The 26510-nt window shown below is 69.5% G+C and overlaps 2 protein-coding genes across 13 annotated transcripts; both read right to left on the bottom strand.

Moving 5' to 3' along the window:
* Positions 1-4031: 4031 nt before the first annotated feature.
* On the bottom strand, positions 4032-11021 carry NUDT14 (nudix hydrolase 14). Of its 12 annotated transcripts, none has more exons than XM_077910848.1 (7): positions 10859-11021; positions 10057-10170; positions 7807-7850; positions 7167-7231; positions 6717-6828; positions 6409-6608; positions 4209-4346 (listed from the first exon to the last, which is right to left on the bottom strand). In XM_077910848.1, the coding sequence occupies exons 1-6, from the start codon at positions 10937-10939 to the stop codon at positions 6431-6433; spliced, it is 594 nt and encodes a 197-aa protein (XP_077766974.1). In that variant the 5' UTR covers positions 10940-11021; the 3' UTR covers positions 4209-4346; positions 6409-6430. The 12 variants fall into 12 exon arrangements, with proteins under 12 accessions (XP_077766972.1, XP_077766969.1, XP_077766976.1 ...); XM_077910844.1 differs by having other exon boundaries at positions 6717-6954; XM_077910846.1 differs by lacking the exon at positions 6409-6608 and having other exon boundaries at positions 4032-4346.
* Positions 11022-12546: 1525 nt separating this feature from the next.
* Positions 12547-22905, bottom strand: LOC144321248 (uncharacterized). The gene is made up of 2 exons (XM_077910853.1): positions 18416-22905; positions 12547-18323 (listed from the first exon to the last, which is right to left on the bottom strand). Exon 1 carries the CDS (start codon positions 20668-20670, stop codon positions 19768-19770), a length of 903 nt encoding a protein of 300 aa, XP_077766979.1. The 5' UTR covers positions 20671-22905; the 3' UTR covers positions 12547-18323; positions 18416-19767.
* Positions 22906-26510: the final 3605 nt, after the last annotated feature.

The following is a 26510-nucleotide window of genomic DNA, read 5'->3' on the forward strand; positions in this document are numbered from 1 at the left end:
CAAGCCCCAGGGCTCCTTGTCTGCAAGCACAGCTCCCCTCCGGCCTGCAGGGTCCCCTCTTGGGGGGCGGGCGGGCGCCCTGGCGGCTGGGGCCCCCTCCGCCACCGTAACCCGGCCGTCTTCTCTGCCCTGGCTGCCCGCAAGGCTGTCGTGAGCGCCCCAGGCAGGCGGCAGGGCTCTGGGTGCTGAGCGCTGGGAGCAGCCCCGGCCTGGTGCGCTGGGTGAGGGGGGCACCGAGAGCTTCCTGGGAGAAGCGGCTTTGCAGGCGGCCAGGCGCTGGGGCGGCAAGCCTGGCTGAAGGGGCTCCAGAGTGCAAACACCCCCCTCTCTGTCACCTGGGTGTGCAGCCAGCTGCCCCAGGGGCCCCGTCCTGGGAATGCCACCCCCACACGGGGGGTAGGGGCCGCTGCCACTAAGCAGCCCCTCCAGGATCCAGGCGTGCAGAGCAGCTGGAAGCCCCTGACAGGGTGGGCCTAGTGCTGCTGCCAGCGCCCCTGCTCCCTACCTGAGCCCCTCTGTCTGCTGGGATGAGGGGGCAGGGCACAAGCCAGGCCCACCACGCACAGCGACCCCCACCAAATAAGGGCATGCAAGCTGCACGGAGCCCTCCTGTTACACCAGGGCCACTGTGGGGGTGCCTCCTTCCCTCTGCCCTGGCCCAGCCGCAGGCACCCACGTACTTCAGGCCCCAAGACTCATGAGGAGGCACCCCCCGACACACACACAGGGCTCCAGGGGCCCAGTCCATGTCCCTGTCCCCCTGTCCAGGGAAGGCCGGGGGGGCCTCTGCCCAGCATTCAGCCAAGTGGTAAACCCTTGGGGAGCCCTGGGTCCAGGGGTGAACAGAGCTAGAATGACAAACTGTAAGGGTGAGGCAGGCAGGGCAAAGGGCGTGGGGGGCCTGCTAAGACCCGAAGGCAGGCCGGGTCTGCAGGGGGAGACACTGGGAACGGTCCGTGCAAAGGCCCTGGGCTGAGGGAGCCTGACCCCAGGGGAGGCCGGTGAGGGGGAGACAGTGGCAGAGGCAGAGGGGTTGAGGGGTCAGGTGAGGCCGCTGGTGCGGTGAGAGCCCGGCTACGCAGGGCATCTCCGCGGCCTCCACGCTGAGCCCAAGGGGAAGTCAGACAGGAACGCGCCAGGTTGGGCTGCACCACGGCCCGCCTGTTCACAGAGCCCCGGGGCCGCACGGAGAGGGGCCGGTGACCAGGCCAAGGCCCGGCCCAAGGGAGCCGGCAAGGGGAATTCCTAGGTAAGGGAGGGGCGGAATCCAGAGAACAATCCCCCGGCGTGCCCCTCCCTCAGCCACCGCCGAAGCTTCCTGCGGGGCCGCCACCGTGGGAGGGACGCGGGCGCCCCGAGACTCGCTGTGCCACTTCCAGAGGCCGCTGTTCAGTAGCGGCTCTTTCCCTGCTCAGAGCTGTCTGGGCTGGCGGCACCGGGGATGGACGCTCACTCCACCTCAAGATGCAAAGGATGCAGCCTCCCCGGGGCCCTTCCTGCCGGCCAGCCCTGCTTGGGGGTGCAGAGAGCCCCCACCTGCCCTGCGAAGCTAGGGAGACGATGGCCCGGCCCCATCGGCCTCCCTCTGGGCCTTTTGGGAGGAGGGCATGGGTCCTCCGGGCCCCGGGCAGCTGGGTGAGCATCAGGGCAGGGGCAGGGGCCAACCAACCCCGGAGGCCTGTCGGGGGGCCGGCCCCTTGCTCCCCTGCTCAGGGGCCACCCTGCAGGGCACACAAGCCTCCTCCCACTCACTGTTCCCCAGGAGCACAGGCCAGACTTAACACCCCGGAGAGGTTCAGGTCAGGGAGGCGGCCACTTCAGGCAAGGGCTGGGCCTGGGAGGCTGCTGGGGGAGGGGAAGTCCGCCCCTCTGGGGTCCCCCGCAGGGACTTCTGCAGCCCTCGCGCCAAAGGGCTGGGGATCTGAGAGGGGCCGGGCCCCGGCTTCCACCCGCGCTGGGCCAGGCTGCCCTGTCTCTTCCAGGAAGACCCCATCCCCGCTCTGGGGCCATCTCCCAGCTCCACCTGCCCCGCGGCCTGGGGGCTCCCTCCCCGAGCTCCCCAGTAGGAGGGGCTCTCAGGCAGGTCCTGAGAGATGGGGTGGAGGCCCCCAACCTGGCGGGGGTCTGCAGGGCCAGGCTGGGGTGCAGGCTGCCCAGAGTTTGGACAGAGCCGGCTTGGCTCAGGAGCGAGCGTTGCTTCCGCCCGTGTTCTGCGGTGCTAAATATAGCGGCCGGGAGGGGAGTTTCCGGTTACAGCCCCCCCAGCCCCCAGTGCCGGGAAATTGATGCCAGCTCCATTAGGCCCGGCGCAGTGCCTGCTGACCTGCCCGCCAGGCTGCAGAGCCGCGGGGGGCCTGGACTGCACCCACGGCCAGGGCTCTGTCCCTCGCCCCCCACCCTGCCAGTTCGGAGCCTCGGCCTGCTCCCCACCGTACGGAGAGCCACAGGCGCCACCCATACCTGCCAGAGGCCCCTCTGGGCCCGCGGGCAATGCCTGCAGGCCGCCCAGGGACGGGGGAGCTCTAGGGGTGGGCACCAGGCAGGCCCAAGGGAGGGAGGCGGGGGGCTGGGTCCAGGCTGGGCAGGGGCCCTGCCCCGTGACCTGTCCTCCCGAGGCAGCGCAGCCCCGCTGGGGTGGGGCCGGGGTGCTCAGGACCCCACTGCAGCCCAGCCCCGCCCGCCCCGCGGGCACACCCCACACTCGGGCCCCTCCTCAGCAGCGTGTCCCTCACCTGGCCGGGCTCCCAAGAGGCCCCACCTGGGTTGCCGCCACATTTGCATACAGGTGGTGCTGCGTGAGTAGGCCCCTTGGGCACGGCCTCCATGGCAGGCCCCGGGGCTGTCTGCACTGGCTGGTCCCAGGCCGCTGAGCCCCGGCACTCCCCAGGCCAGCAGGGAGGGAGGGACCCTCCACCTCCACGCACGCTCAGAAAACACCTGCCTGCATGGGGGCAGCTGGGGCAGCGCGGGGGATTATGGGCGGGAGGTGGACCCCAGCCCAAGTGCTGTGCCCCCGCCTGACAATGGGGTCTCGGTGAGAGGCAAAGGCACGTCCTTCCTGAGCATCTTCCCACCACGCCAGCCCGAGGCCCAGAGCACGGTCAGGTTTGCAGCAAAGCTCCTGGTCACTCCAGTCTCCACCTGCCTGTGGCAGCAACAGCCCCTGGACACCTTGCCCTCCCCAAGCCACCCACGACCCATCACCCACGGCATCGCCCATGGGGCTAGCCAGAGGACTTGGGAGGGCTCAGGGGAAGGGTCAGCCTGGGCCCCCATCCTACAAACGCTCCGGATGGCAGTGACTGGCACACACTCTCCACAACGGGCTCCAACCCACCCATAACGGATGGAAGCCTTACTGGGTGTGTAGCTGAGTGGGCACCGAGCCACCTGTGACCCCCCCCCAGTGTTTAAAGGTCACAGAGGCAGCTCCCATAGTCTCTGACCCGCAAGACAGGCCAGCGTGCAGTGCAGGGCAGGGTCCTTCCGAGCTTGCAGGCCGTGGCCACGCACAGGCTGGCAGGCACAGTGAGATCTCAGCCCACACTTCCAATGGCCCAGGGGGTGCTGGGGCCGCTGGGGGCACTAGACCTAGATCCAGAGCAGCTGTGGCTTCGGGCTCCCGGAGAGGGGCTCCAGCCCACCCCGGAACTGGGGGCGTGTGCCCTCAAGAATGAACAGCCGGCGAGTCTGTCCCCACCTCCTCCTCCCGAGGGCTGGCTCGGCCACCACTCCCACGGCCACCCCGTGGCCCACCACGCAGTCCTCCCTGAGTGCTTGGCCTGGCTGGGCCCCCAACCCCACCTCTCCTGCCCCAAGGGGTAGCCTGGCACCATCCTGTCTCCCCCTGGGCCCCCACCTAAGGCCTGACCTTAGCTCTGCCAGCTGCCCACAGCTGTCCCGGGCCTGCCTGCAGCCAGAGGCTTCTCGGCGGAGCGCACCCTCCCCCAGGGCCCATCTGGGAAAGACCCTCTGTCCCTCCACCTCCCGCAGCCCACCCCGGTCACAGCTCGGAGCCAGCAGACGCAGGCTAGCGCTGCACAAGCCTTTATTGGGTCTGCAGGGCGAGCGGCCAGAACCAGCCTTGGGGTGGACCCGCTGGGTCTCACCGGGGGCCCAGGCCAGGGGCCACGCAGCTGAAGAACCATGAGATGCCAAAGATGACACCGAGGGTCTTGGGGACATCCGGATCATCCGCGAAGGCCCGGGCGCCATCCAGGGGCAGGTGCACGACCTCGATGAGCTCGCCCTCCTCAGCCAGACCCCCACCGGGGCCGCCTCGCTGGCCGTCTGTCACCTCTGCATAGAACATAGTCTGGCTGGAGCCAGTCAGTCCCACACCAGACCTACGGGTGGAGACGGCACGTCCTGAAGCCCCCGCGCAGGCCTCCTGGCCGCCCCTGCCCCTTCCAGCCCTCGTTCCAGCCGCTTGGGGCCAGGCCGGCCGGTCGGGCAGGCCGGACTCCAGGAACAGCACCCTGCTTCCCTTGCCAGGGTCCCACCACCCTCAAGTGTGGCAGAAACCTGGCCACACGTTGGGTATCCCACCCGTGATTCTGGTGGGGGGCACTCTGCAGGTGTAACCGAGGGCCTTGATCGGTCTTGGTTCACGGAGAGAGCATCCTGGTGGGCCTGACCTAACTAGGTGAGCTCCTCAGTGAAGGGTCAGAGACGGAGGAAGTCAGGGAGACACCGTCCTGCAGGCCTTGTAGACAAAGCAAGCTGCCCTGCAGGGGTCCACGTGGTCCAGGCCTGCACCTGGCCTCGCGGGGCTGGCTCTGGTCCCCCAGCCAGCAGCCGGCCTGGCAGCAGGGTGGGCCACACAGCCACAAGGGCCTGGGTGCTGCCACAACCGCGTGGGCTGGGAAGGGGGCCCGAGCCCAGATGAGCCCGCGGCCCAGCCGTCGCCCCGTGTGCGGCAGGGCGAGACCCCGAGCACTACCCCAGTCGCCGGGAGCCACAGCAGCCGTGAGGTCGTTCGCGCGGGAGACAAACCGTTAGGTCTTTGCCGCGGCGTCCCTGCGCACGGCCGTGCAAGCTGCTGCCCCTCTGCTCGCGTGGGCCCTTCAGCCAGGGCCTCCCTTCCCAGCACAGACCCCACCCGCACCCGGGGCTCCCGACCAGCTGGCAGCAAGGACCCACGCGGCAACCCCGTGACGACCCCCAAGGCCAGCACCTACGGGACACGTTCCAGGCTGGGGACAGCACATGCTGAGGGTGTGAGGGAGTCCCCAGCTCAGTGGGTAGTGGCCAAAGGGGGGGGTGGCCCCCCAGGAAGGGGTGGCCCCGACTGGCACCAGGTGGGTAGCCGGGATGGGGGTAGCCGGGATGGGGGCCAGCGGAGGGGCCCGTGTGCACCCCGGAACCCGAGGGGAAGAGTCCGGCATGAGTGTGCAGGGGACCGGGGTGCCGGGCCAGCCGGAGACCCGCAGGGCGGGCGCTGCCCTCGCACACCTGCGCAGCACGCAGCGGCGGGAGCGGGAGCCCCAGCCAGCCGGGCCTCCGCCAGCTGCTTCCTGCACCCCCAGCCCCTCATCTGCCGCAGGCCCCCCTGACGGCCGCTTTCCGGCGGCGGCCGCGGCCCGTCCTTTGATGGGAGCGCCAGGCCGCGCTCTGCAGTCCCAGCTTCCGCCGGCTCCCGGGGAAGACGGGGAAGACGGGGAAGACGGCGGCCTCCGACCCGACCCGCAGCAGGAATGTGCGCGGCCGCGTCCTCCGCGGGCTCCTGGAGCTGCTGGCTCCCCTCGGCTCCTGCCGCCCCGCGGCCACCCCCGCCTGCTAAGGCAAGTCCTCACGGCCGCCAGCTGCCCGGAGCCCTGGGGCCCGCCCCTCAGGACCACAGCGCCCGCCCGCTCGCCCCTCCGCCAGGCTCAGGTCACCCAGGCCCCCGCACGTCCAGGGGGCCTCCCGCCCGTCACCCCGGCCCCGGGTCGGGACCCGAGGACCCCCGCACGTGGCAGGCCTGCCCCTCAGGCCGAGGTGCTGGACCCTCTGACGCCACGCAGCTTCACGTGGGGACTCCGACCCGGGTCCCCTCCTTCCGGGGCTGGAGGTCAGCTGCAGCGCCCCGGCCCCCAGGCCAGGGAGACGCCCGCCCGACGGAGCCAGAGGCCCGGGCCCAACACCCGGGCTGAGAGGCCGTGCTCCCCCCGCCCCAGCAGGCCCTGCCCCTGGAGAGGCTGCCTCGGCCCGGCTCCGCGCCGTGGGGGTGTCACTGCCGGCCCCGCCTCCTGCCCCCAGATTTCACCCCGCCCAGGACAGCCCCTGGGGAGGGCGGCGGGGGGGCGCCTTCGGTTGGTGGGCACAGGCCCTGAAGTCTGGGCTCCAGGCCACACCCCCCGCAATGCTGGAGCCCCCGCCCCCCACTTCATTCCTGAGCCACCGTGTGACAGCAGATCTGTGACTCACCCCCACCCCCAGCGCCCGGTGCTTAATCCCACAGGAAGTAGAGGCATCTGTCAGCAGCAGCTGCCACCCAGAGCTGGCCCCACGCGCCTAGGGGCCGAAGGGTGGGGGCACTGGCACGCTGCACGACGGCCCCCAGGAGCCTGGGTTCCGGCCTAGATCGCGATCTGAGGTGCCTTCTGTTCCACCTTCCCCCTGACCCCCTGTTGAAAAGCAAGGAGGAACTGCCCTGCTTGCATGCCCCTGGAGACGGGGCGCTCACTGCCTCCCAGCCTGTCCCAACCCCTGGGCGGTGGCCCAGACACACTCACTTGTAGGTGGCGACCCGGCGCAGGTCGGAGGGCGCCAGGCGGTAGCCACACTCCTCCCAAGCCTCCGAGCAGGCCACTTCCTCCAGCGAGAGCCCGGGCTGGTCCACGAGGCCTGCACACAGCTCATAGGTCACCCCCGCCGAGCCAGGCAGCGCCACTTGCAGCTCCTGGGGTCTGTCCTGGTCCACAGCTGCCAGGGACCCTGGGAAACGCCGTTCCACCTCGCCTACGTACACAGCTGGGTGGGGGAGGGCGGCCACGGTCACGGCCACGGTCACGGCCACGGCGCATATGCCTCCGTGTGAGCCTCTCTAGGCCGGACCGTCACTGGGTTTAGGATCCCCCCCCTGGCGCCTGCTCCCCACATCTGTGCCCCACCCGAGGACCACAGGGGCCCGAGGGCCACCCCGTAGCCCCCGTCCCCCCACAGCCCACTCTGGGGGGCCTCACCTGGCCGGAACTGCTTCACCAACACCAGGCTCTGCTGGGAAGAGTTGAACATGAGAATGGCCACACTGCGGGGGGTGGACAGAGCTGAGCACAGAAGCAACGCCCTCGCCTCGCCCTCGCCTCGCCTGGGGGGCTGGCTCCCACCCCGTTGCACCAGGCCCAGGCCCCCTCCCCCTTCTTTCCCCATCAGTCTGAGGATTCCGGTCCCCTACTCAGACGGGCAGACTGAGGCCCCGGCAGGGCCAGAGCTTGCCAGGTCACACGGTCAGGCTAGGACTCAAGCCTACTGTATTCCGACTGGCAGAGCGGGGCCGGGGGGGACATGCTGGGCAGCTGGGCAGGCCAGGGTGGCAGCAGCTGAGGCCGGGTGACTGACGGGACACGTGCTCCTCGCGGGCCAGGTGCCCGCCAGCCACGCTCCTCGCGCCCCACTGCCATCCAGCCCCCACGCCTCGTGCTCATGGGGGCAAGGCACCCGACGGCCTCTCCCAGGACCAGGCGGCCTGAGCCAGAAGCCAGGGGGCGCCCGGAGACCCCGAGGGGTGCAGCAAGGCAGGGGCAGGGCTGGCGCTCCCGGGCCTGGGCCCCGTGTCCCGTGGGCATCAGTCGGGAGCTTCCTGCAGCCGGGCCGGGCTCTCACCTGTCATGTGTCTTCATGAAGTCCCAGGACTTCTGAGCGCCGTTCTGAAAGGGGCAGGGCAGCGATCAGGGGGGCCACAGAGCCGCCCGCAGGTGTGCGAGTGCTCCGGGAAGCCGAGCGGGCCAGACAGACCCACGGCACCAGCTCCTACCCGGGGGCCCCTCAAGGCCGGGGCCCTCCAGCAGCGGGGAGCCGCGGCGGCCGGGGCAGAAAACCAGACCACGGGTGCGAGGCATCCCAGGCACAGCACGAGCTGCCCCCCGCCCCCTGGGAGCTGCAGAGATGTACGCTGTCACCAAGTGCGGGAAGGACCGTGGGGCATGGGGGAGGGGAGGGGAGGGGCGGTGGCGGAGGGAGATCAGGTGCTCCGTGCTGAAAGTCCCTCGGGCCACTGCGCAGAGGCGGCAGGAGGGCAGGAGGGCAGGAGGGCAGGCCAGCCTCCTGAGAGGACACCAGCGCCAGGGGCAGCTGGGGAGGGGGCATGTGATGCGCTGATGGTGACTGCACAGGGCTGACCCTCCCCCAGCCCGGCTTCTGTCTCGGGCTGTCTCTCGCGCATCCTGTCGCCCTGCTGTCCTGCCACTTGCCTCATCATCCTGCTCCCCAAGCCTGCGCGCCACGCCCCGAGGGGCTCCCAGGGCTCCAGGCAGCCATCGGTGGGTGAGGGCCGCAGTGCGGGCCAGGGGGCAGCCGGAGCGGCGTTCACGGGGTGCCGACAGGCAGGGTGTCTGGGGGCCCAGGATCCTGCCAGCTGGACACCGCTGGGCAAGGCGGGCTCCCCTCCTTGGGGCTAGAGGGGACGGTAGCCATTCCACCTGGTCCTGCCTCGTCCCCAAGGGGTCTCTGCCCACGCGGCTGGACCTAGGACCCCGGGGCCCTGCCCTGTGGCTGCCCACCCACACCAGCGTGTGCTCAGCCCGTCTGCCCTCAGCCACTGGGTCAGCCCTAGGGCCCTGGAGAGCGCAGCCCCACCCCTGGGCCCTGCCAGGCCTTGAAACAGACACGGAGCTGAGCACCAGAGGCACAGCAAGTGCAGCCAGGGCTGCAGAGGAGGGAGGACTTCCTGGAGGAGGTGACACTGTTCCAGGCCCCACAAAAGTGAGGGAAGGGCATTCCAAGGAGAGGGACTTCACAGGCAGACGCCCACACGCTGGTCCAAGGGGAGCCGGGAAAATCAGTTCGGGCTCTGCTGGAGCACAAGTGCCCTAGAGGAGTGGCAGGGGCCTTTGTTGCCAAGGGGATGGGAGGGCGGATGCCCTGCGCTACGCCAGTCGCCAGTCGGGCTGCCTGGGAGGCCTCGGGAGGCACTACCCCCATGAGGCAAGCCCGGGCCTGCCTGCAATCTGGCCGCCCTGGGGCCAGCCACGCACCCAGGACGCACTCAGCGGCCTGCTCCCCCCCCAGGTCTGCCAAGGGCCTGCTGTGCCCCCTGCCTCCCTCACGAGAAGTGTCACCTTGTGCAGTCAGGGACCCTCCCAGCTCCAGATTAAAATGTCAGCTAGACCCTTAGGTCCAGCCAAGGCACCATGCACGGGACGGGCCACAGAGGCCCAGTGATCCCCAGCCGGCCCCTCCCACAGCACCCACAGACCAGCTAGTTGGGTCCTAGGCCTGGTTCACCTTCAGGGGCTCAGCTGCCCCCGGCCTGTGTGTCTGGCCCCCGTGTCCCTGCTGGCCAGGCGTGGCTGCAGATGCCCCTGGCTGGCAGGCACGGCCCAGCCCCCCGGCCCCTGGCCCCCCAAGGGACGCTGCCTTGGCACCCTTGCCTGTGCCCACCCCTGCCTCCCGCCCGCACCTGCTCCGCTCTGGCCACCAGCACCCCGCCGTGGAGCCGCGCTGACCGGCTCCTGTGCTTCAGCTCGGGGAGGGGATGCAGCAGGCGCATGCCTGGACCGCCTGCGCCTCCCACCGCCCCCCGGAGCCCCGGTCCCTTGGGGGCTGTGCAGCCACAATCAGGCATCCCCACCCCAAGTCAAGGCCAAGGAGAAGGGCGGTGACCTCCGTGTCCCCACGGCCTGACCCTCAATGGATCCCCCTGCTCCTGTCCCAGCCCAGCACTGCCAAGTGGGCCCATCCCAAGTACAGGACTTCCGTGTCCCCCGAAGCCCACAGGTCGACGTGGACAGGGCAAGTGAGGGGTGCGGGGGCCTCTCTCGGCTGGAGGCTGCGCAAGAGGAAGGACTGCGGAGGGGACAGGGAGCTGCAAGCGGGGGGCCAGCAGGGAAGAGGAGCACCAAAGACCTGGCCCACCTGTCCAGGTGTGGAAGACGCGGGGCACTCAGAGCAGGCAACGGGCTGGGGGCAGGGGAGCAGCCAGACAGGAGCTGCAGGACGCTGCCGGCGTGTGGGGCAGGTGGGGGGACCCTGAGGAGGTGGCCGCGGAAGGTGAGGCTCTCCAGAGCTGCGCCAGATCCCTCTCGGCCTCCTCACTCCACACCCCTACCTCCTGGCCGGAACGAAGACCCCAGATGGCCACCTCCAGGGAGCTGCCCCCGACCCCCGGGGCGCCCCCCACGCCCCACTGCTGAAAGTGCAGGGGCCCCGCCGAGCCTCCGCGGAGGGGTGGGTCGTCCCCAGGTGCCCCGCGCCGGGCGCCCGTCGGGTCTCCACCCGGGACCGAACCCGGACAGAACCCGGCCCGCACGCTGAGCTGGGGCGCGCAAGAGGCACAGGGGCGGGACCCGCGGGCGGGGGCGGGGGCCCGGGGCTGAGGGCGGGGCTCCGCGGGCGGGGGCGGGGCTCCGAGGGCTGTGGGCGGGGCCCCGCGGGCTGTGGGCGGGGCTCCGAGGGCTGTGGGCGGGGCCCCGCGGGCTGTGGGCGGGGCTCCGCGGGCGGGGGCGGGGCCCGGGGCTGAGGGCGGGGCTCCGCGGGTTGTGGGCGGGGGGCCCGGGGCTGTGGGCGGGGCTCCGCGGGCGGGGGCGGGGCCCGGGGCTGAGGGCGGGGCTCCGCGGGCTGTGGGCGGGGCCCGGGGCTGTGGGCGGGGCTCCGCGGGCGGGGGCGGGGCCCGGGGCTGAGGGCGGGGGGGCCGCGGACGGCGCGCGGGCGGGCTCACCTGGCGGTAGTGCAGCGTGAGCGGCCGCAGGTAGGGCGAGGCTGCGCAGCGGCCCACGGCCGCCCCCTCGATGCGCTCCATGGCAGCGCGCAGGGCAGCGGGGCCGGGCGGACGCGGGCAGAGTCCGCAGGGGCGGCAGGGCGCGTGACCCGGCTCTGGGCATGCCCAGTGCGCGCGGGGCGGGGCGGGGGCGGGGCCGGGGCGGGGCTGCGGGCCGGGGGCGGGGCTGCGGGCCGGGGCGGGGCCGTCCCGCCTCACCTGCCGGGGCCGCGCGCAGGTGCGGCCCTCCGGGTCGGCGGCCCGAGTGGGCCCGGGGGCGGCCAGGCTGGGCCCCGAGTGTGCGGGCGGGCGCGCGGCGTGGCCGGAGGGGAGCCCCCGGAGACGCGAGCGCCGGTGCCCGGGGCCCTGGGGCTTGGCGGGGCGGGGGCGGGGGCGGGCCCGGGGCGGGGAGGCGGCCCAGCTGTCCCGAGCCGCCGGGGCAGGGAGGAGCGGGCCGGTCGGCGGCTGCGTGACGGGCCCCGCGCGGGCGGCGGAGGACCTGGGGACACCTCCGGGAGCCTGATGGCGGGAAGACGAGCTCCGGGAGGAGGGCGGGGCCTAGAGCTGGGGGCGGGGGCGGGCCGGGCCGGGCAGGGGCTTCCCGGGCCCGCCCCCGGCCCCCTCGGGAGCGGCCTCTCCCCGCCTCTGGAGCTGCCCCCTTCACCTGTTCCCGCCCCAGGGTGCCCCAGCCGCTGGCACCCCTCCTAGGGCCTAGCTGTGGAAAGGCCCCGAGAGCCGGACTCCTTCCTTGGCTGAGGATCCAAGGGCCCGCTCCGAGCGCGGGGGCTGCCCCCAAGGCCGCTGGGACCCGAGGGGCAGGGGAGCTGAGCCCGCGCCCGCCCTGGCACTAGGGCCCGGGGCGAATACCCCAGGCGGGCTGGCCCGTGCCCTTGAGGCCGAGGCCACGCGAGCTCTTGCCTCTCTAGCTATTGTGTGTGATGTAACAAGGTGCCCCCAAATGTGGTGGCTCGAAGCACTCATTTGTCACCAACTCTCAGTGCCCCACGGCCCCGCTCGGCCGGGCCGCTCTCCCTTGGGGTTTCTCTGCAGTTGTGATAGGGGGCGGCTGGGGCTGAAATCTTCGGGAGGCCCAGGGGCCTCGCGTGCCCAGGATGGCTCCTTGCCCTGCGTCTGGACCTGACAAGGCTGGCTGGCCATCTCACCGCGTGTGTCCTTTCCCTGCGGTTCCTCCATGACAGCCACTCCCCCAGCACAGGGTCACTAGGCCAGGCTTCCCACAACCCCCTCAGATGTCGAGCAGCATCCTGGGTCAGAAGGAAGGTCCTGGGGCTGCCTGAGGGCAGAGGCTTCACGGGGTTCTGGAAAGCACGGTTCCGGGGGCTGCTGTCACGCCCCCAGCAAACCTAGGGTCTGTGCTTCCCCACCTGCACCCGCGTCCTCATGTCCTGGGGCCCCGAGGGACGCACACCAGGCCCATCCCAGAGGCAGCCAGGTGGGCCTCTCATCCACAGACGTGGGGCCCAGGGGCCCTCCTTGCCTGGAATGCAGGACACATGGCAGAGCTTGCGTGGCCCCAGTTCCGCAGAGGAGGAGCCACAGAGAGCCAGGAGCACCTGGGAAGAGGCAGCCTCTGTCCCCAGCATTGTGTTCCTTACAGAGGAGGAAAAAATCACATTTTTAAAAAAAGATTTTATTTATTTATTTATTAGAGATGCACAGAGAGAGAGAGAGAGAGAGAGAGGCAGAGACACAGGCAGAGGGAGAAGCAGGCTCCACGCAGGGAGTCAGTCGTGGGACTCGATCCCGGGTCTCCAGGATCATGCCCTGGGCCGAAGGCGGCACTAAACCACTGAGCCACCCGGGGTGCCCAGAATATCACATTTTCCACGCAAGCAGAGGGGGCTGGTCGTGTAGACTGCGGAGGGCCCTCGGGAGACCTGCAAGGTGCTGCCCCTCTGGGAACCCACCTGCCAGTTCCTCAAAAAAGCTAACTGTAGAGTGGTGTGACCCGCTAAGTACACTCCTAGGTGGACACCGGAGACCCGAGAGCAGGCTCAGCTGACCCTGGGACTGGCAGCCCTGCTGATGGCAGCTGGAAGGACCGGTCTCTCCCTGGGGTCCAGCCATGTGATAGAACATCATCCGGCCATAAAAAGGAGCAGAATTCAGATAATTCAGATACAAGAACATTCCCTGCTGACCGTGGCCACCCAGCCCTGTCTCCCCACATTCCCCTGGGTCCAGGACATGGCTAATGCCGCCTAACCTGGCACCCGTGGTCAGGATCCCGCGGTCAGGATCCCGCGGTCAGGGGCAAGTCTCTCGGGCACAGTGTGAGGACAGACATTTCTCCGGAGTGCCCACCCCATGCCAGGCGGCCTGGAACTGGGGGATCCCTGGCAGGAGGGACCCGGACAAGTGCCCCGCGCAGTGCAGGAGGGGTCCCGGGCTGAGGGATGCTCTAGCCCCTCCTGGGGGGAGGCAGTCGACCCAGAGACCTGGAGGAGGGGGACGGGCCAGGACGGAAGGAGCCCCAGGCCCAGGCCAGCAGGGGCCTGTCCCGAAGCCAGCTCTGGATTTGGGACTGTGGGTGCTTCAGAGACCCCGCTGAGCCTCATCCAGAGGCATGTGGGCAAGTCCAGACCGCGGTGGGCTGAGCTGGATGGGCCCCGTGTCTGTGCCCCCTGAACCGTGCACCCCAACAACCGCAAACACAATGCCTTGAGACCCCTTAAAGCGGGCCCAGGGCGCACCGCAGCCGGGCAGGGTCCTGCGTGGGGAGGGCCCTCGGGCAGTTCCGTGCCGCAGGTGCCAGCAGGACCTGCTTCTTGGTGACGGGCAGGTGCTGGTGGGGCCCTTGGGGGGCTCCCTTCTGCGTGGAGGAGCCCGGGCAAGCTCACCCGGCGGGGGCGGGATGGGGCTGCCTCGTGGTACCAGGCCGGACGGTGCTCTCAGGCAGCCTGGGCGGATAGACAGGTGGACACCGGCTTCCTCCAGGGTTCAGCCTTTTCCCAGTGGGGGTGGTGGGCAGCAGTGGGGCCGGAGAGGTGAGGATACTGGCGGGGGGTCCTGACCTGTGAGACTCGGGGGATGGAGGGCAGTGCCAGCGGGGAGGGCGGGGAGGGCGGAGGGGCGGCCTGCGGGAGCGCGACCTCAGGGCCGGGCGTGGTCAGCAGGGGCTCCTGCCGCGAGGCTGAGCCAGAGGCCAGCCAGGGAGGGTCCGGCTCAGGGGCCTGGCCCTGGAAGCCCAGTGGCTCCCAGCAGGGAGGGCGAGGAGCGGGTGGGGGCTCCAGGGGTGTCAGTGCTGGGCTGTAGGGGTGCGGCTGGGCGCCACACACGGAGGAGCGGCCACACCGGAGGGCAGGGCGCAGGTGGGGAGGGCGCCGCCCTGCCCATGTCGCTCGGTTATTGGTGGTGGCCTGTCCCCTGCGCGGGCGTGTGCGGCCCTAACCTGTCTCTGCAGCCACTGCAGAGGGCGTCAGGCTTGGCACCCGCAGGTGTCCTACGCTGCCTCGAGGGCTGCCGGCCTCGCCCTTCCCCGGAGCTTGGCTGCCCCGCTGCCCCGGCGGCGTGGAGAGGACAGCGGGCGCCGTGCCCCTGAGCTCCCGGGCACCTGGAGAAGCCTCCTCTTTTCCTTCCTTTCTTTCTTTCTTTCTTTCTTTCTTTCTTTCTTTCTTTCTTTCTTTCTTTCTTTCTTTCTTCTTTCTTTCTTCTTTCTTCCTTTTTTTTTAAACTATTTTATTTAATTATTCATGAGAGACACAGAGAGAGAGAGGCAGAGACACAGGCAGAGGGAGAAGCAGGCTCCCTGCAGGGAGCCCAATGCGGGACTCGATCCCAGGACCCCGGGGTCATGCCCGGGGCCGAAGGCAGACCCTCAACCGCTGAGCCACCCAGGAGCCCCAAGCCTCCTGTTTTCACCCGATTTAGGGGAGTTCTGGTGATGACTGGGTGTTTCAGTGTGGGGGTTTTTGCTTATTTCTTAAAATTAATTTTAGTTTTTGTCAAAGTTACACGTGTACACAGCAAACAGAAAGAAAACGTTAGAGTACAAGACACGCGCGCAGAACCGCCCCCCCCACACCCCCGGTCCCCAGCTCTGCCCCTGGAAGGCCACCGCCGCCAGCCCTGGGAGCTGAGGCTTCTGGTGGCTCCCCCCGCGTGTCTGGGCTCACGGGGCTGGCTCCTGATCGCGGGCTGAAGGCGTTTTCCTCCGGCCGCGGGATGTGTGCTGCCTCGGTTGGGGGCGCTCAGCCAGGAGCCCCAGCAGCACGGGGTTGCCCGTGTCACGGGAGAGGTCTTCCAGGGACTCTGCTCCACGTCACAGGGTGGCTACCGTGGCCCCGGCATTGCCTCCAGACCCGGTGGCATCAGGAAAGGGGAGCGGCTTTGCGGCTGGGAGGGAACCCTCGCCGAGAGGCCGCTGGCGTCGGAGGTCCGGCCCGGGCGCGCATTGCCTCCCGAGCCCGTGGCGCGCAGGGTGCCGAGGGGTAAGGCACCCCGAGCGGGCCGCACCCCAGGAACTCCGCGTCCCCACGTCCGTCCCCAGGCCCGCTCGGGCCCCTGCTCGTCAGTCCTGCTGGGTTTCCTTTAGCGGAGCGTGCACTTCGCAGCACGTTCACACGTGCGCACCCAGTCCTCTGACTGCACGTCGCCCCATTCTCCTTCTTCTGCCCTGGCTCACCGGACCGTCGGCGTGGGGGCCTGTGGGCGCCCCAGCTGCGGCGGGACACGACTCTGACGTCCCCGGTGCGACGGCCACCTGACCCAGCGAGCCCAGTAAAGCAGACTCCAGCCTGGTGTGGGGGGCCTCGTCCGATCCGTGGGGGCCCGGGCAGCGCACAGAGGGGAGAGAGCTGCACCCTCCGACGTCCTCCGGCCGGGACCCGGGTCTGCCTGGCCCGTGGGCTCCGAGCGGAACCCGCGGTGGCTCCGGGTCTGCAGCTGGCTGCCCGCCGGCCGTGGGACCTCGCAGCCCGCAAGAGGCCGGGGTGACCAGGCCTCTACGCACACTCGTATGCGGACCCGCCTGCCTCTCTGGGGAACCCAGGCCGGCGTGCCTGGTCACCCTGTGATGGGTGCCGTGTGGCGGCCGCCCTGCCCTGGGGCCCCGTGTCCAGGACCCAGGCGACTTCCATCCTGCATCCCTGACCCGGGCCCTCCTCTTCCCTGCTCCTCGGCCTCCTTTGCTGGCCTTCCTCGACCAACGACTGTCTCCTGAAAGCCGGCTGGGTGGGACCATCCCGGGACTGGGGTCCGACCCGATGGCCCATCCCAGTTTGGCCACTCGGCGCCTGTTGCTTCTGGCATCATGGTAACGGCTGGGCCGATCCCTGGCCCTTTCTGGAGGCCTGTGCCCCCTCCAGCCGCGTCTAGGTCCTGAAATTCCGTCATGTCCTGTGTTGGCGGGGTTTCTGGGTCCTCTGCCAGTGACCCTTTCAGTGTGTAAACATGTCCGTGTGTCCCTGCGTCTGGCATGTCCCGCTGCCGGTGTCCCCGAGGCGGTCCACACGCCGTGTCCTGTTCCCCCCGCCAACCTCTAGCTGTGTCCACCCGGTGTCATCGCTGCACTTTCGAGACACGTCCTTTGATTGTACAGCTCCACCTCTTCACTTTTCTTTTTCTTTCTTTCTTCCTTTTTTTTTTTTTTTTAGATTTTATTTATTTATTCACAAGAGAAAGAGGAGCAGAGCCACAGGCAGAGGAAGAAGCAGGCTCCATGCCGAGAGCCCAAAGTGGGACTCGATCCCAGGACCCCGGGGTCACGCCCTAGGCTGAAGGCGGCACTAGACCACTGAGCCACCCGGGCTGCCCCTTCTTTCCTTCTTCGAAAGTAACTTCTTTATCATTAACCTGCACCTTTCCTTGCAGGTCTTGACAGGTGCGGTAACACCGACAGCAGGCATTTGAACCAGAACAGGCACTGGGTCTGCCGGTTGCCTGGGCGAGACTCCCGTCTCGGAGGCTGTCCAGGTGCCCAGACGGGGCGAGCCGCCGCCTCCCCCGGGTCTGCGTCCCCGCGTCCTGCGCTGTCCCCTCCCGTTGGGAGGGCTGGCCTGCCGTCCCGCCGTCAGTATTCTGCTGCATTAGTGCCAGGGTGAAGGGGCGCCACTGGTTTCAAACGGCTAAGTGTGACCTGCCTTGTGCTTGCACGATATAAAAAATCAGTTTAGGGTCGGCTGCGTGGCTCAGGGGTTGAGCGCCTGCCTTCAGCCCAGGGCATGACCCCGGGGTCCAGGGATCCAGTCCCGCATCAGGATCCCTGCAGGGCACCTGCTTCTCCCTCTGCCTGTGTCTCTGCCTCTCTCTCTCTCTCTGTCTCTCATGAATAAATAAATCTTTAAAAAAATAAAATAAATTTTTAAAAATAAAATATCAGTTTAAAGCAAAATAGTAAAATAGACATGCAGGTGCCAGTCATGAAATAGCGCGTTGGTGGGACCCTGCTGGCCGCTGGGGGGCTGGCCCCAGCCATGGAACTTCCTCCAGGCCTTGCGTGCTGTCCCTCACTTGTCGCGTTGTACCTCCCCACGCTGCATCCTCTTGGTTTTGACAAACAGCTCAGCCGAGGCCCCAGGAGAAGAGAGGCTGCAGAGCCTCAAGGGCCGGCTGGCCTCAGCCTCCCTGAGAGTTCAGGAGCCATTTGGGGCCGTCAGTGGGCAGGGACACCAATGACCCAGGGACACCCAGGCCCCCACCGGCAGGGCGTCAGGCAGGGCCCTGTGAACGGGCTTCTCACTACTTGGTAGTTCGCCGCCCGCCAGCAGGCAGGCCAGGCGCGTGTCAGAGCAGGCTCCCCAGGGAAGCCGCGGCCTCGGGGCCTGCTCCAGGTTGGGGGGGCGAGCCTCACAGGGCGCAGCTGTCCTGCAGACCTCTCCCCGCACATGCCGGGAGCTCACCTGCTCCGGCTCCTGTGTGGGCCTGCATGCCGGCGCGCTCTCTCTCTGCTTACACTCATATTTTAATGGAGCAGGTCCTCCTGGAGCTTGCGAGAGCACGCCTGGCAGATACAGCGTGGCTCCTTATGTGTCTGGAAATGTCTTTATTTCCCTTCATACACAAGGACGGTTGGGCTGGGTATGGAATTCTAGGTCGGAGCCACTTTCTGCGTCGCGGAGCAAGGGGGGCATCACTCCACTGCCCGCCTGCTTACCTCTCCTGCAGCCGCTTCCACTCCTGAAGGCGTCCTGAGGCCTCTTTGGGGACCCAAAAAACAGTGATTTGGAGAATCACCCTGTTTGTCCTAGAAAACAGAGTGCCTCTATTTATCACATCATCCCAATTGTTTCCATCTTTGCTTATGGATGCTGGAGCGGTCAGCGTGCAGGGAGGAGCGGGAGGGCGCCACTGGTCACCAGTGGCTTTCTGTCTTCTGAAGCTCTGTTTGTGGTTGCATACATGTTGTATTTTTCTGATCTGCTAGTCGTCTCACAAGTACTGGTATTCCTCTTTGTCCTTCGTGACGCTATTCAAAAAGGTTATAATGGTCAATTCTATGTTACGTATATTTTACTACAATAAAAACATAGAATAAAACAAGAACCAGAGACCACGCACCTCCCAACAGGAGAACACCACTGTTGAGGGACACTGCCACACTGGCCAAGCCCGCACTCAACAAGTGGCCTACAGCAGATATGGGGTCCGGGACACGCGCACGACAGCTGGGTCTCTTCGAGCAGGAGGGAGAGCCTGAGGATACGGAGGTTCGAGAGGCATATCAAACAGCCACAGTGATGGGCGTGTGCGGGCCCTCCTCAGACCAGCCGTCTGGGAGCCGGGAACCCTGACTGGGCACCAGTGTGCCGATGCCACTATAGTCACTCTCTGGGAAACCGTCTCGTAGCGATACAAACTGAAATGTGGAGCGACACTGAGGGTTTGCTTCGGAACATCCAAGTGGGAGGAGGTGCATGGGGGGTTGGGAGGAAGAGTGGGGGCTAGAGGCGGGAAGGATGGAGGAGTGGGGTCTGCGTGACCCGGGGTGGCGAGGGAGATGGGGGTGCGTGGGCCATTCCCGAATGCCATCCCCGCTGCCCCCTGAAGGCCCTCTCCGCCTGAGGCCTAGGTCTGTAATTTAGGCAAATCTTTGGACTTTGATTCCCCAGAAGGTCCCCCTTCTCTATTTTATCCTTTGAGGAAACTGGATCATGCGGTCCCTCCTCCCCCACCTCTACCCCGACAGGGCTGTGGGCACAGCATCCCTGCCCGTTCCGGGAGAACCCTCGTCGCGACCCTTCCCGATCCCTTCCTCACCGCGGACGCCCCCCCAGCCCTGTGTTTCAGCGTCCAGGATCCTGGGCCCACCGGGTTCTGTCTGAGGCCTGCGCCCGCCTCTGGTCTGTCGGTCTGCCCTGCCCAGGACGTCTGGGAGCGGTGCTCCTTTCTCCTCCCAAGCTGGCTCCTCCTGGCCTGGCCTCCCTGGCTCCACCGCGGCTTTGGCCCAGGCGCACTGAGGTGCTTGGGCCAGGGCTGGGCCTCTGACTCCCCCACCCCTGCTGCTGGCCAGCACCCTTGCCACGGCCCCGACGCCCACCCTGGGCCTGCCCGCCTGGCCACGCGGCTCCCACGGCCTCCAGCCACGCCCCCGCCCACCTCCCACTGCTCCCACCTCTAATCTGGGGCTCAGTGCCGGGTGGCCCTGGGGTCTGTGGCGCCCGCACCCCCGGGCTCTCAGGCTCCTCACTGGGATCCTGTGGTATGTGGGCCGGTGGGGCACCTGCTGTCCACAGCCCTTCCTGGTGCTCCTCAGGGGCTCTGGCAACCCCGAGCGCACCTGTCGTCTCCTGTGTGCAGATGAGTGAGATGGAAGCAACACCCCCCTTTACCCCATGGTACCCTACGTACCCCATGTGGGGCTTGATGTAAGGCCCGAGGGCAGCATGGGGGCAGAGTGGCAGGGGGTGGAGTCAGGTGAGGACTGCCTGCCCCTGCACTGCCCCCCCCGGGGGCCTAGCGTGGGCTGACTTCCTGCCCAGCCAGCCCTGTCCCCAGCTGTGGCAGGGTCCCCCCAGGACAGAGTGGCTCAGGCAGGCCGGTGGCAGTGGGGCAGCAGGCCCTGGCCAGGCTGCAGGGGGCGTAGGGTGAGGTGTGGGGTGGCCCTCCTGGGGGGAGGGAGGCAAGCCTGGGTGCAGCCTGGGCAGGACCCCAAGGCCCACAGGCTGGCAGAGAGCGTGTGGGTGGCGCGTGGAACCCCGGCCCCGACCTCCCTCGGGCCCCAACACGGCGCAGACCCAGGGCTCCGGGGACACATACCGCCCGGGGCGTGCCCACGTCTCCCCGAGGCTGCACCCTGGCCCCACATTCCCCACCCCTAGGCGCCCCGGGGTCTCGGAGGGAAACCGTTGGGCCAGGAGCCCCCAGAACGCGCAAGCCGCACCGCGGACCGAGCCCACCCGGAAAGCACGAGCCCGGGAACAATACCTTCGTGTGACAGACTTTCCCCTTGGTGACTTCCTGCATTTGTGCCTGGCCCGAGGGCTGAGCACGGAGACCTCCCCCAGAGGAGCCTCCAGCCAAGTGCTGCTAGAGCCAGGCACCCCCAGGCCCCCCGAACGCCTGCACACAGGCGGGGGCTGGACAGGCAGCGGCAGGGCTGGGAGAGGCCCTGGGGGGCCTCCCGGAGGAGGGGGCGCGGGCGCAGGGTAATGGCTGTGCGGGGCCAGGCACGGGCGGGAGGGCAGCTTCCTGGGGGACAGCAGTCTGCGCCCCCGGGAAGTGAGGCACCGGATGCCTGGGGCCCTGATACCAAGGGGCCGTGGTGAGGGCAGGCCGGGTGCTGGGCGGGCGGGGGGCGGCCTGGGGGGCACCATGCAGGGGCCGAAGCTGAACGGCCCAGGAGTGAGACCCAGGCCCTAGGGGACAGCGGACCCGCTCGCAGGGTGGGGACTTCCTGGCATCCAGGAGGATCCCCAGGGCACCCCTGGGCCTCTCCCTGCTGGGGAAGAGCTGTGAGGGCAGGGCCTTGGGGCAGGAGAGTGGAGCCCTGGACCCGCGGGGGGAGGGTGCCGACCGGGCGGCCAAGCGCGGGGCAGCAGGGACACCGGGCGGCTCTCGAGCTGGGCTCCCCTGAGCTGCTCCCGGGCAACGCGGCAAGGACGCCGACCTTCCTTCCGGCCCCCCGCCGCCCTCGCAGCCTCCTCTCCCGACTACGTGCACATAGTTTCACGATGTACTTATTTTGAGAGCCAGTGTGAGAGCGGGGTGACGGGGGGGGGGGTGACCTCCCGAGCAGACGCCCCGGAGCGCAGATCACCTGAGCCGAAATCCAGAGGTGGGCGCTCCGCCGACTGCGCCACTCAGGCGTCCCCTGACTATGTTTTAACCTTTCTGTACCCCTAGGGCTGAAGGCCCCACGGGACCTCCGGTGCCCAGCACTGCCCGCGGCCCCCCCCGTGGACACACCCGTTGGGGTCTCCCCCCCGCGTGCCCTGATCAGCCGCCCTCCTGCCTTCTCCTAAGGCTCGGGCCCCGCCCTTGCCCGAACCCACGGTGGCCAGACCTCGCCTCCCCTGCACTTCTGGGGTCCTGCCCGGGCACACCTTTCTTCTATCCCCTTTGAGACCCCCACCTTGTTTCGAGTGACACGCAATCCTTTTCCTTGAGCGTCCCTGACAGCTGTGTGGGAGTAGCCCACGTGGCCACGTGGTGTTTGCTGTTCAGCAGGTGCAGAGCCAGAGCGATGGAGGGCGCGGAGGGGCCGCTCTGGGGGGCAGGCACCCTGTGTGGGCTCCCGGGGCGTCCCGCCCCTCCGGCCCATTCCCGTCTGTTGCTCACAGCATCTCTCCCCACTGGATACCTACTTGGCCCCGGCCTTTCAGACGGCTTCGGGTTCAAGCCTCTCCCAGACCCCGTGACCTCCAGCTCCCGAGGCCAAGGCACCAGGGTGGCACACCTCCCCTCTCTCTGGGGGGCACCTGCTGCCCTCTGTAAGGAGGAGGGCTCCAGGTGCTCCCCCAGGAGGAGGGCTCTAGGTGCTCCCCCAGGAGAAGCCTGCCCGTTCTGCCTACTAAGTTCCAGTGCTCGCTGGGTGCTTGGACACCTCACTTCGTCTGCACAAACCCCCGTATCACAGCTTCGAGTTCAGAGGGGACATGCTTGCCCAAGGCCACCAAGGGGCACCTCCAGCAGTCTGGGCCTCAGGGGACTGAGCATCACGGGGGCTGAGCAGCAAGCTCCCCGGCCCCTCCGGCCCCAGGCAGCGGCCTCCTGAAGCGCTGCTTCCGGGACCACGGCAGTCCTTGCTGCTCTTCTGGCCTCCTGAGCCCTCCGTCACCAAGTCCCATTGGGTCCCGCCACTCAATTGCTTGCGGCAGTTTTCTCCTGCAGGAGCTGGATTGAGTGTTGGGGGCGCTTTACACAGAGGCCACGTGGGGCCTCAGAGGAAGGAAGAGCAAGAGGCTCCAGGCCACTGGGGAGAGGGCAGGATGGGGATGGCATGGAAGGTCCCTGCAGGTGGGTGCACCCGGGGCAGAGGCTGTGCCCATCCTTGCCTCAAATGGCTTGGATGGGGACAGGACTCCTGAGCACTGCTGCTGGGCCAGCCTGCGACTGCCACCCACTCCGCAGACCCCACTCCCAGCTGCGGGTGAGCATGGGACCAAGGCCCTGCCATGCGAGTGCTGCACAGGCTGAGCCACGGGCCCCAGGGAGCGGGCAGCAGAGCAGCAGAGGGAAGATGGACAAGGAGGCTGGGTGGGGGGCCCAGGGGAAGGCAGAACGGGCAGGCTCCTCCTGGGGGAACACCTGGGGCCCTGCTCCTGGGGGAACACCTGGGGCCCGGCCTCCCTCCCTCCCTCCTCCTCCCCCAGGCCTCTGGATGGTGCTCCTGGGGTCTCAGGGGGTCTCGAGTGGGCCTCCCCCGCAGAGCAGCGGGGAGCTGCATTTCCACCCCCTGCAGTCTTGAGTCCCGCCTGATGCTCTCCGGGGCCTCCGGGAGCCGGTCCCCCGCCAGGGTCCCCCCGCCGGGGCTCGGGGAAGCGGGCAGGCCTGGGAGGGGCGCCCGGTGCTGAGGATTTCCCTCCGGCTTCCTCCGCCCCTCCCCCCGCCCTCGGGCTGCGAGCTCAGCGCCCCGCCCCGCCCCGCCCCGCCCCGCGCCCTCCGGCCGGTCGCTGGGCTGACCCCGCCGAGCCCCCGGCCCCCGGCGCCCCCGGGCAGGTGGCCGTCGCCGGTGACCCGGGCTGGGGCGGCCTCGGCGTCTGGGCCCCGGCTCGGAGCGTTTCCTGCCCGCCCGCCCCAGCCCTGCCCCGCAGGAAGTGGCCGCCTCCTGAACAAAGGGGCCGGCGGACAATGGCCATTGAATTGGGCCGGGGCGCTCGCGCACGGCCGGGCCGCCAGCTGCCCGCGCTGATAAGGCCGCGCTCCGGGCCCCGGGCAGGACGCCCCGCTCCGCCCGCCCCGCTCCGCCCGCCCCGGGGTCCGCGGGCTCGCCCGGCTCGGGGACAGCGGCCGCCGCAGGCCCCGCCCCCCGCCTGCGGGCCAATGGGCGGCCGACCCGCCCCCGCCGGCCGCGCGGGAGCCAATCCGGGAGCTCGCGGCGGAGCGGCCCCGCCCCCGGCCCCGCCCCCGGCCCGCCCCGGCCCGCGCGCCCCAGGCCGCCGCCCGCCCGCACAGGAGGCGTCTCGGCGACGCTGGCGGTGGCTGCGGGGAAGGAGGCCGCCGGCGGGCACCCGGGGTCCCAGGGGTCGGGGCGCTGGGCTGGGGCCGCGGGGAGGCGGGACCGGCGTGGGCGGCGCGGGGAGGCGGCGCTGCCCACCGCGACCCGCCTGCCGCTGGGCTGTCCCCGCCGTGGCTCCGGGGCCGGGGTGCAGAGGGCTGCGGTCTGGGCGCCCCCCCCGCCGGTCCCCGCCCCCGCCGCGCCCCCCCCCCGCGCACCTGCCGCCCCCCGCGCCCCCGCCCACCTGGCTAGCGCGCCCCGGTGCCGGGAGGTCGCAGGCGCCCCGGGGATCAGCGCCCACCGCGGCCGGCCCGCGTGCCCCCCGCCCGTCCTGGCCCCGGCCGGCCCTTCCGCTCGGCCCTGATGTCCCTGGTGTGACGCCTCGACTCCAGCCGCCCCCGGGCCTGCCCGCGCCCTCCACCGCGTCCCTACACGCTGCGGAGGCGCGGCCCCGCGCCCGGGGGTCACACTTGGGGCTGTGGGCCGGCGGGAAGGCCGCGGACACCTGGGCCCTGCCTCAGCGCCCCCTGCCCCCTGCCCCCTGCCCCCTGCCCCCCGCGCCGCGCCCTGCCCTGGGGCTGCAGGAAGTGGGAAGCCCGGAGGCTTTGGCTCTGGCCCTTTATCAGCTTCCTGCGGCCAGCCCGGCCTGGGCCCCCACGGCGCCGGGACGACGGGTCAGCAGTGACTCACTGGGAGCCCGGCCTGGGGACACCCTGCCCCCATGCACGCCAGCCGCATCTCTGCCCCCCTGCTCTCACCTACCCCTGCACCTGGCCCGCAAGGCCACTCTGAACGCCGTTCCCAGGAGCCCAGCTGGCCCCAGCCTGCCCTGTGCCACTGCCCACCCACCATCTCCCCACGTCTAGGGTCCAGCTCTGCCCTCAGGAAATGCTGGTTGGTCCCCTCCCCCGTCCCCAGCCACCAGGGCTCTGCCGAAGCCAGTGGGGTCACCTGGTAGAGCACACACCTCCTCCTGGGCCCACCTCTGGCCACATACTTGCTCCCCTCCCATCCTGCAAGGAACAGGACGCCCCAGCCTCCGGGGGCCTGACCGTCCCACCCTTGGAGGCTTTTACCAAATCTCCCCCTCCTGTCCTGTGCCCGGACTCTGACTCCAGGTCGGTAGCCACCTGCCTCCTCTGTGCCCAACCGTGACCTGACCAGCTTCTCTTCCTTTGGGTCCCAGTGTGGACCCGTCCTCCTCCAGGGAGACTTCCTGGCTGACCTTGACACCCCCGTCACCCCGGCCCCCCCGAGGACTGTCCCCACTCCACGGAACTGGGAGGCTTCCCTGTACACGGAAGCTGCAGCAGGGCCCCTAGAGCCTGCTGTCCCCTGCAGAGCCCACCTCTCACCAGGGCGCCTGGGGACACTGCAGGGGAGGCCAGAGGCGACGCTGAGGGGGTGGGTTGGGCCCGGGGAGCAGCTCTGCCTGCATCAGACACCCGTGCCAAGGTAAACGGCAAGGGAGCCAGCGGTCCCCGTGGGCTCCTTCCCAGAGTGCTGCCCTCCCGGCAGCAGTGAGACCCGAACCCGCCGCCGGAGGCGCCCAGACGCCCTCGAGCCGCCCGACTGTCCTGCAGTGCCGCCTGCTGGCTGGGACCCGCGGCGCCCACAGGCCGGGAAGGGGGGCTCTCTGCGCGGCTGGGGACCTTGGGGGCGGCCGCAACACCCACATTCCTGGGCTGGGGCTGCACTGCGGGGCCCTTGAGCGGCGCCCTAGGCTGCTGAGCCCCAGAGGTCTGCCCGTTCCGGCCTCCCCATCGCCCTGACTCTATGCCCCCCAGGCCGCCCTGCTCAGCCCCTGCCCGGCCTCCCCACCATCGCACGGCCACCCCGCCATGGCCCAGGGGGCTGCACCCCTGCGTCCCCCCGGCCAACCTCGGAGTGGATGGCGCCGCGAGGCTCCGCCAACGCTGGGCGAACAGCCCGGACCCCGAGGGGAGCTGTGCGTCCCCCAGAGCCCCGCGTGTGCTGGCGGGAGACAGTCTCCCGGTAAGGGGCCTCTGCAGGGCACGGGGAGGCGGCGAGGCCTCAGGGAGATTGCGGGGGGTACTGCAGGGGCTGCCCCAGAGCCAGGGCTCCCTTTCCCCATGGCTGACCGCGCACCTGTGCGAGCCACGCACCTGAGGCTGATCCCGGCTCCACCCCTGGGCCGCCCAGCGCCCTCCCGGGCCCAGACCACCCGCGGCCGGGCCCTGCCACAGCTGACCCTTGGCCCCGGAGCTCACGCCCTGCCACGCGCCAGGCAGGTATCTTCCCGGGCCCCACCAAGTTGGCGCCTGGCAGACGGGACCTCCCGAGGGCTTGGGGGCGATTGCTCTGGCTGCTGCAGAGGAGCAGGCACGCCCGCCATCCAGCTCGGGCCTCCTGGGCGCTCGCGCGACCCTTGGTGGAAGGGGACTGTCCCTCCCTGCCCACGGGGCCGCCCTGGGCTGCAGGACGCCCCCTCCACAGCCCCCAGGGATGCTGCGGGTGCCCTAGGCCACTTCCTGGCCAGGGCCAGCCGCGGGCCGTGAGAGGGCGCTGGGGACTATGGTGGTACGTCAGGGTCAAGGTCAGGCTGTAACCAAGCCGGGCCCCTGCCCGCACAGGTCCCAGCCGGGCCCATTGTACGGAGACAATGGCTTCCTGAGCCAGGTTCCTCCGCCGGCAGGAAAGCCATAAAGAGCCTCGCTCTGCCACCGCCCACGTCCCCTTTGAAGGGCCTGCAGCTCTGGAGCTGGTCCCTTGGCCCCCGAGGCTCTGCCAGCCTGGCTGGGGCCCAGGCCTCCCCGGGGACCTGCCGGCCCTCTAGGCACGTAGGCACGTAGGCACAGAGGCGCTGGCTGTGGGGAAGCTGCCGGCCACACGCAAGCATGACCCCCACCTCGAGCCTGGAAGCCCAGAAGCCCTGGCCCGGGAGCCCCTCTGGCACCCCCCACCCCGAGGGGCCGCGGTGCACGTCCAGGGCAGCTCAGGGCCTGGGGGCTGGCAAGCACGGGTGCTGGAGCCGGG

Source organism: Canis aureus, chromosome 9, assembly GCF_053574225.1.
Source record: "Canis aureus isolate CA01 chromosome 9, VMU_Caureus_v.1.0, whole genome shotgun sequence".
Lineage (NCBI taxonomy): Eukaryota > Metazoa > Chordata > Mammalia > Carnivora > Canidae > Canis > Canis aureus.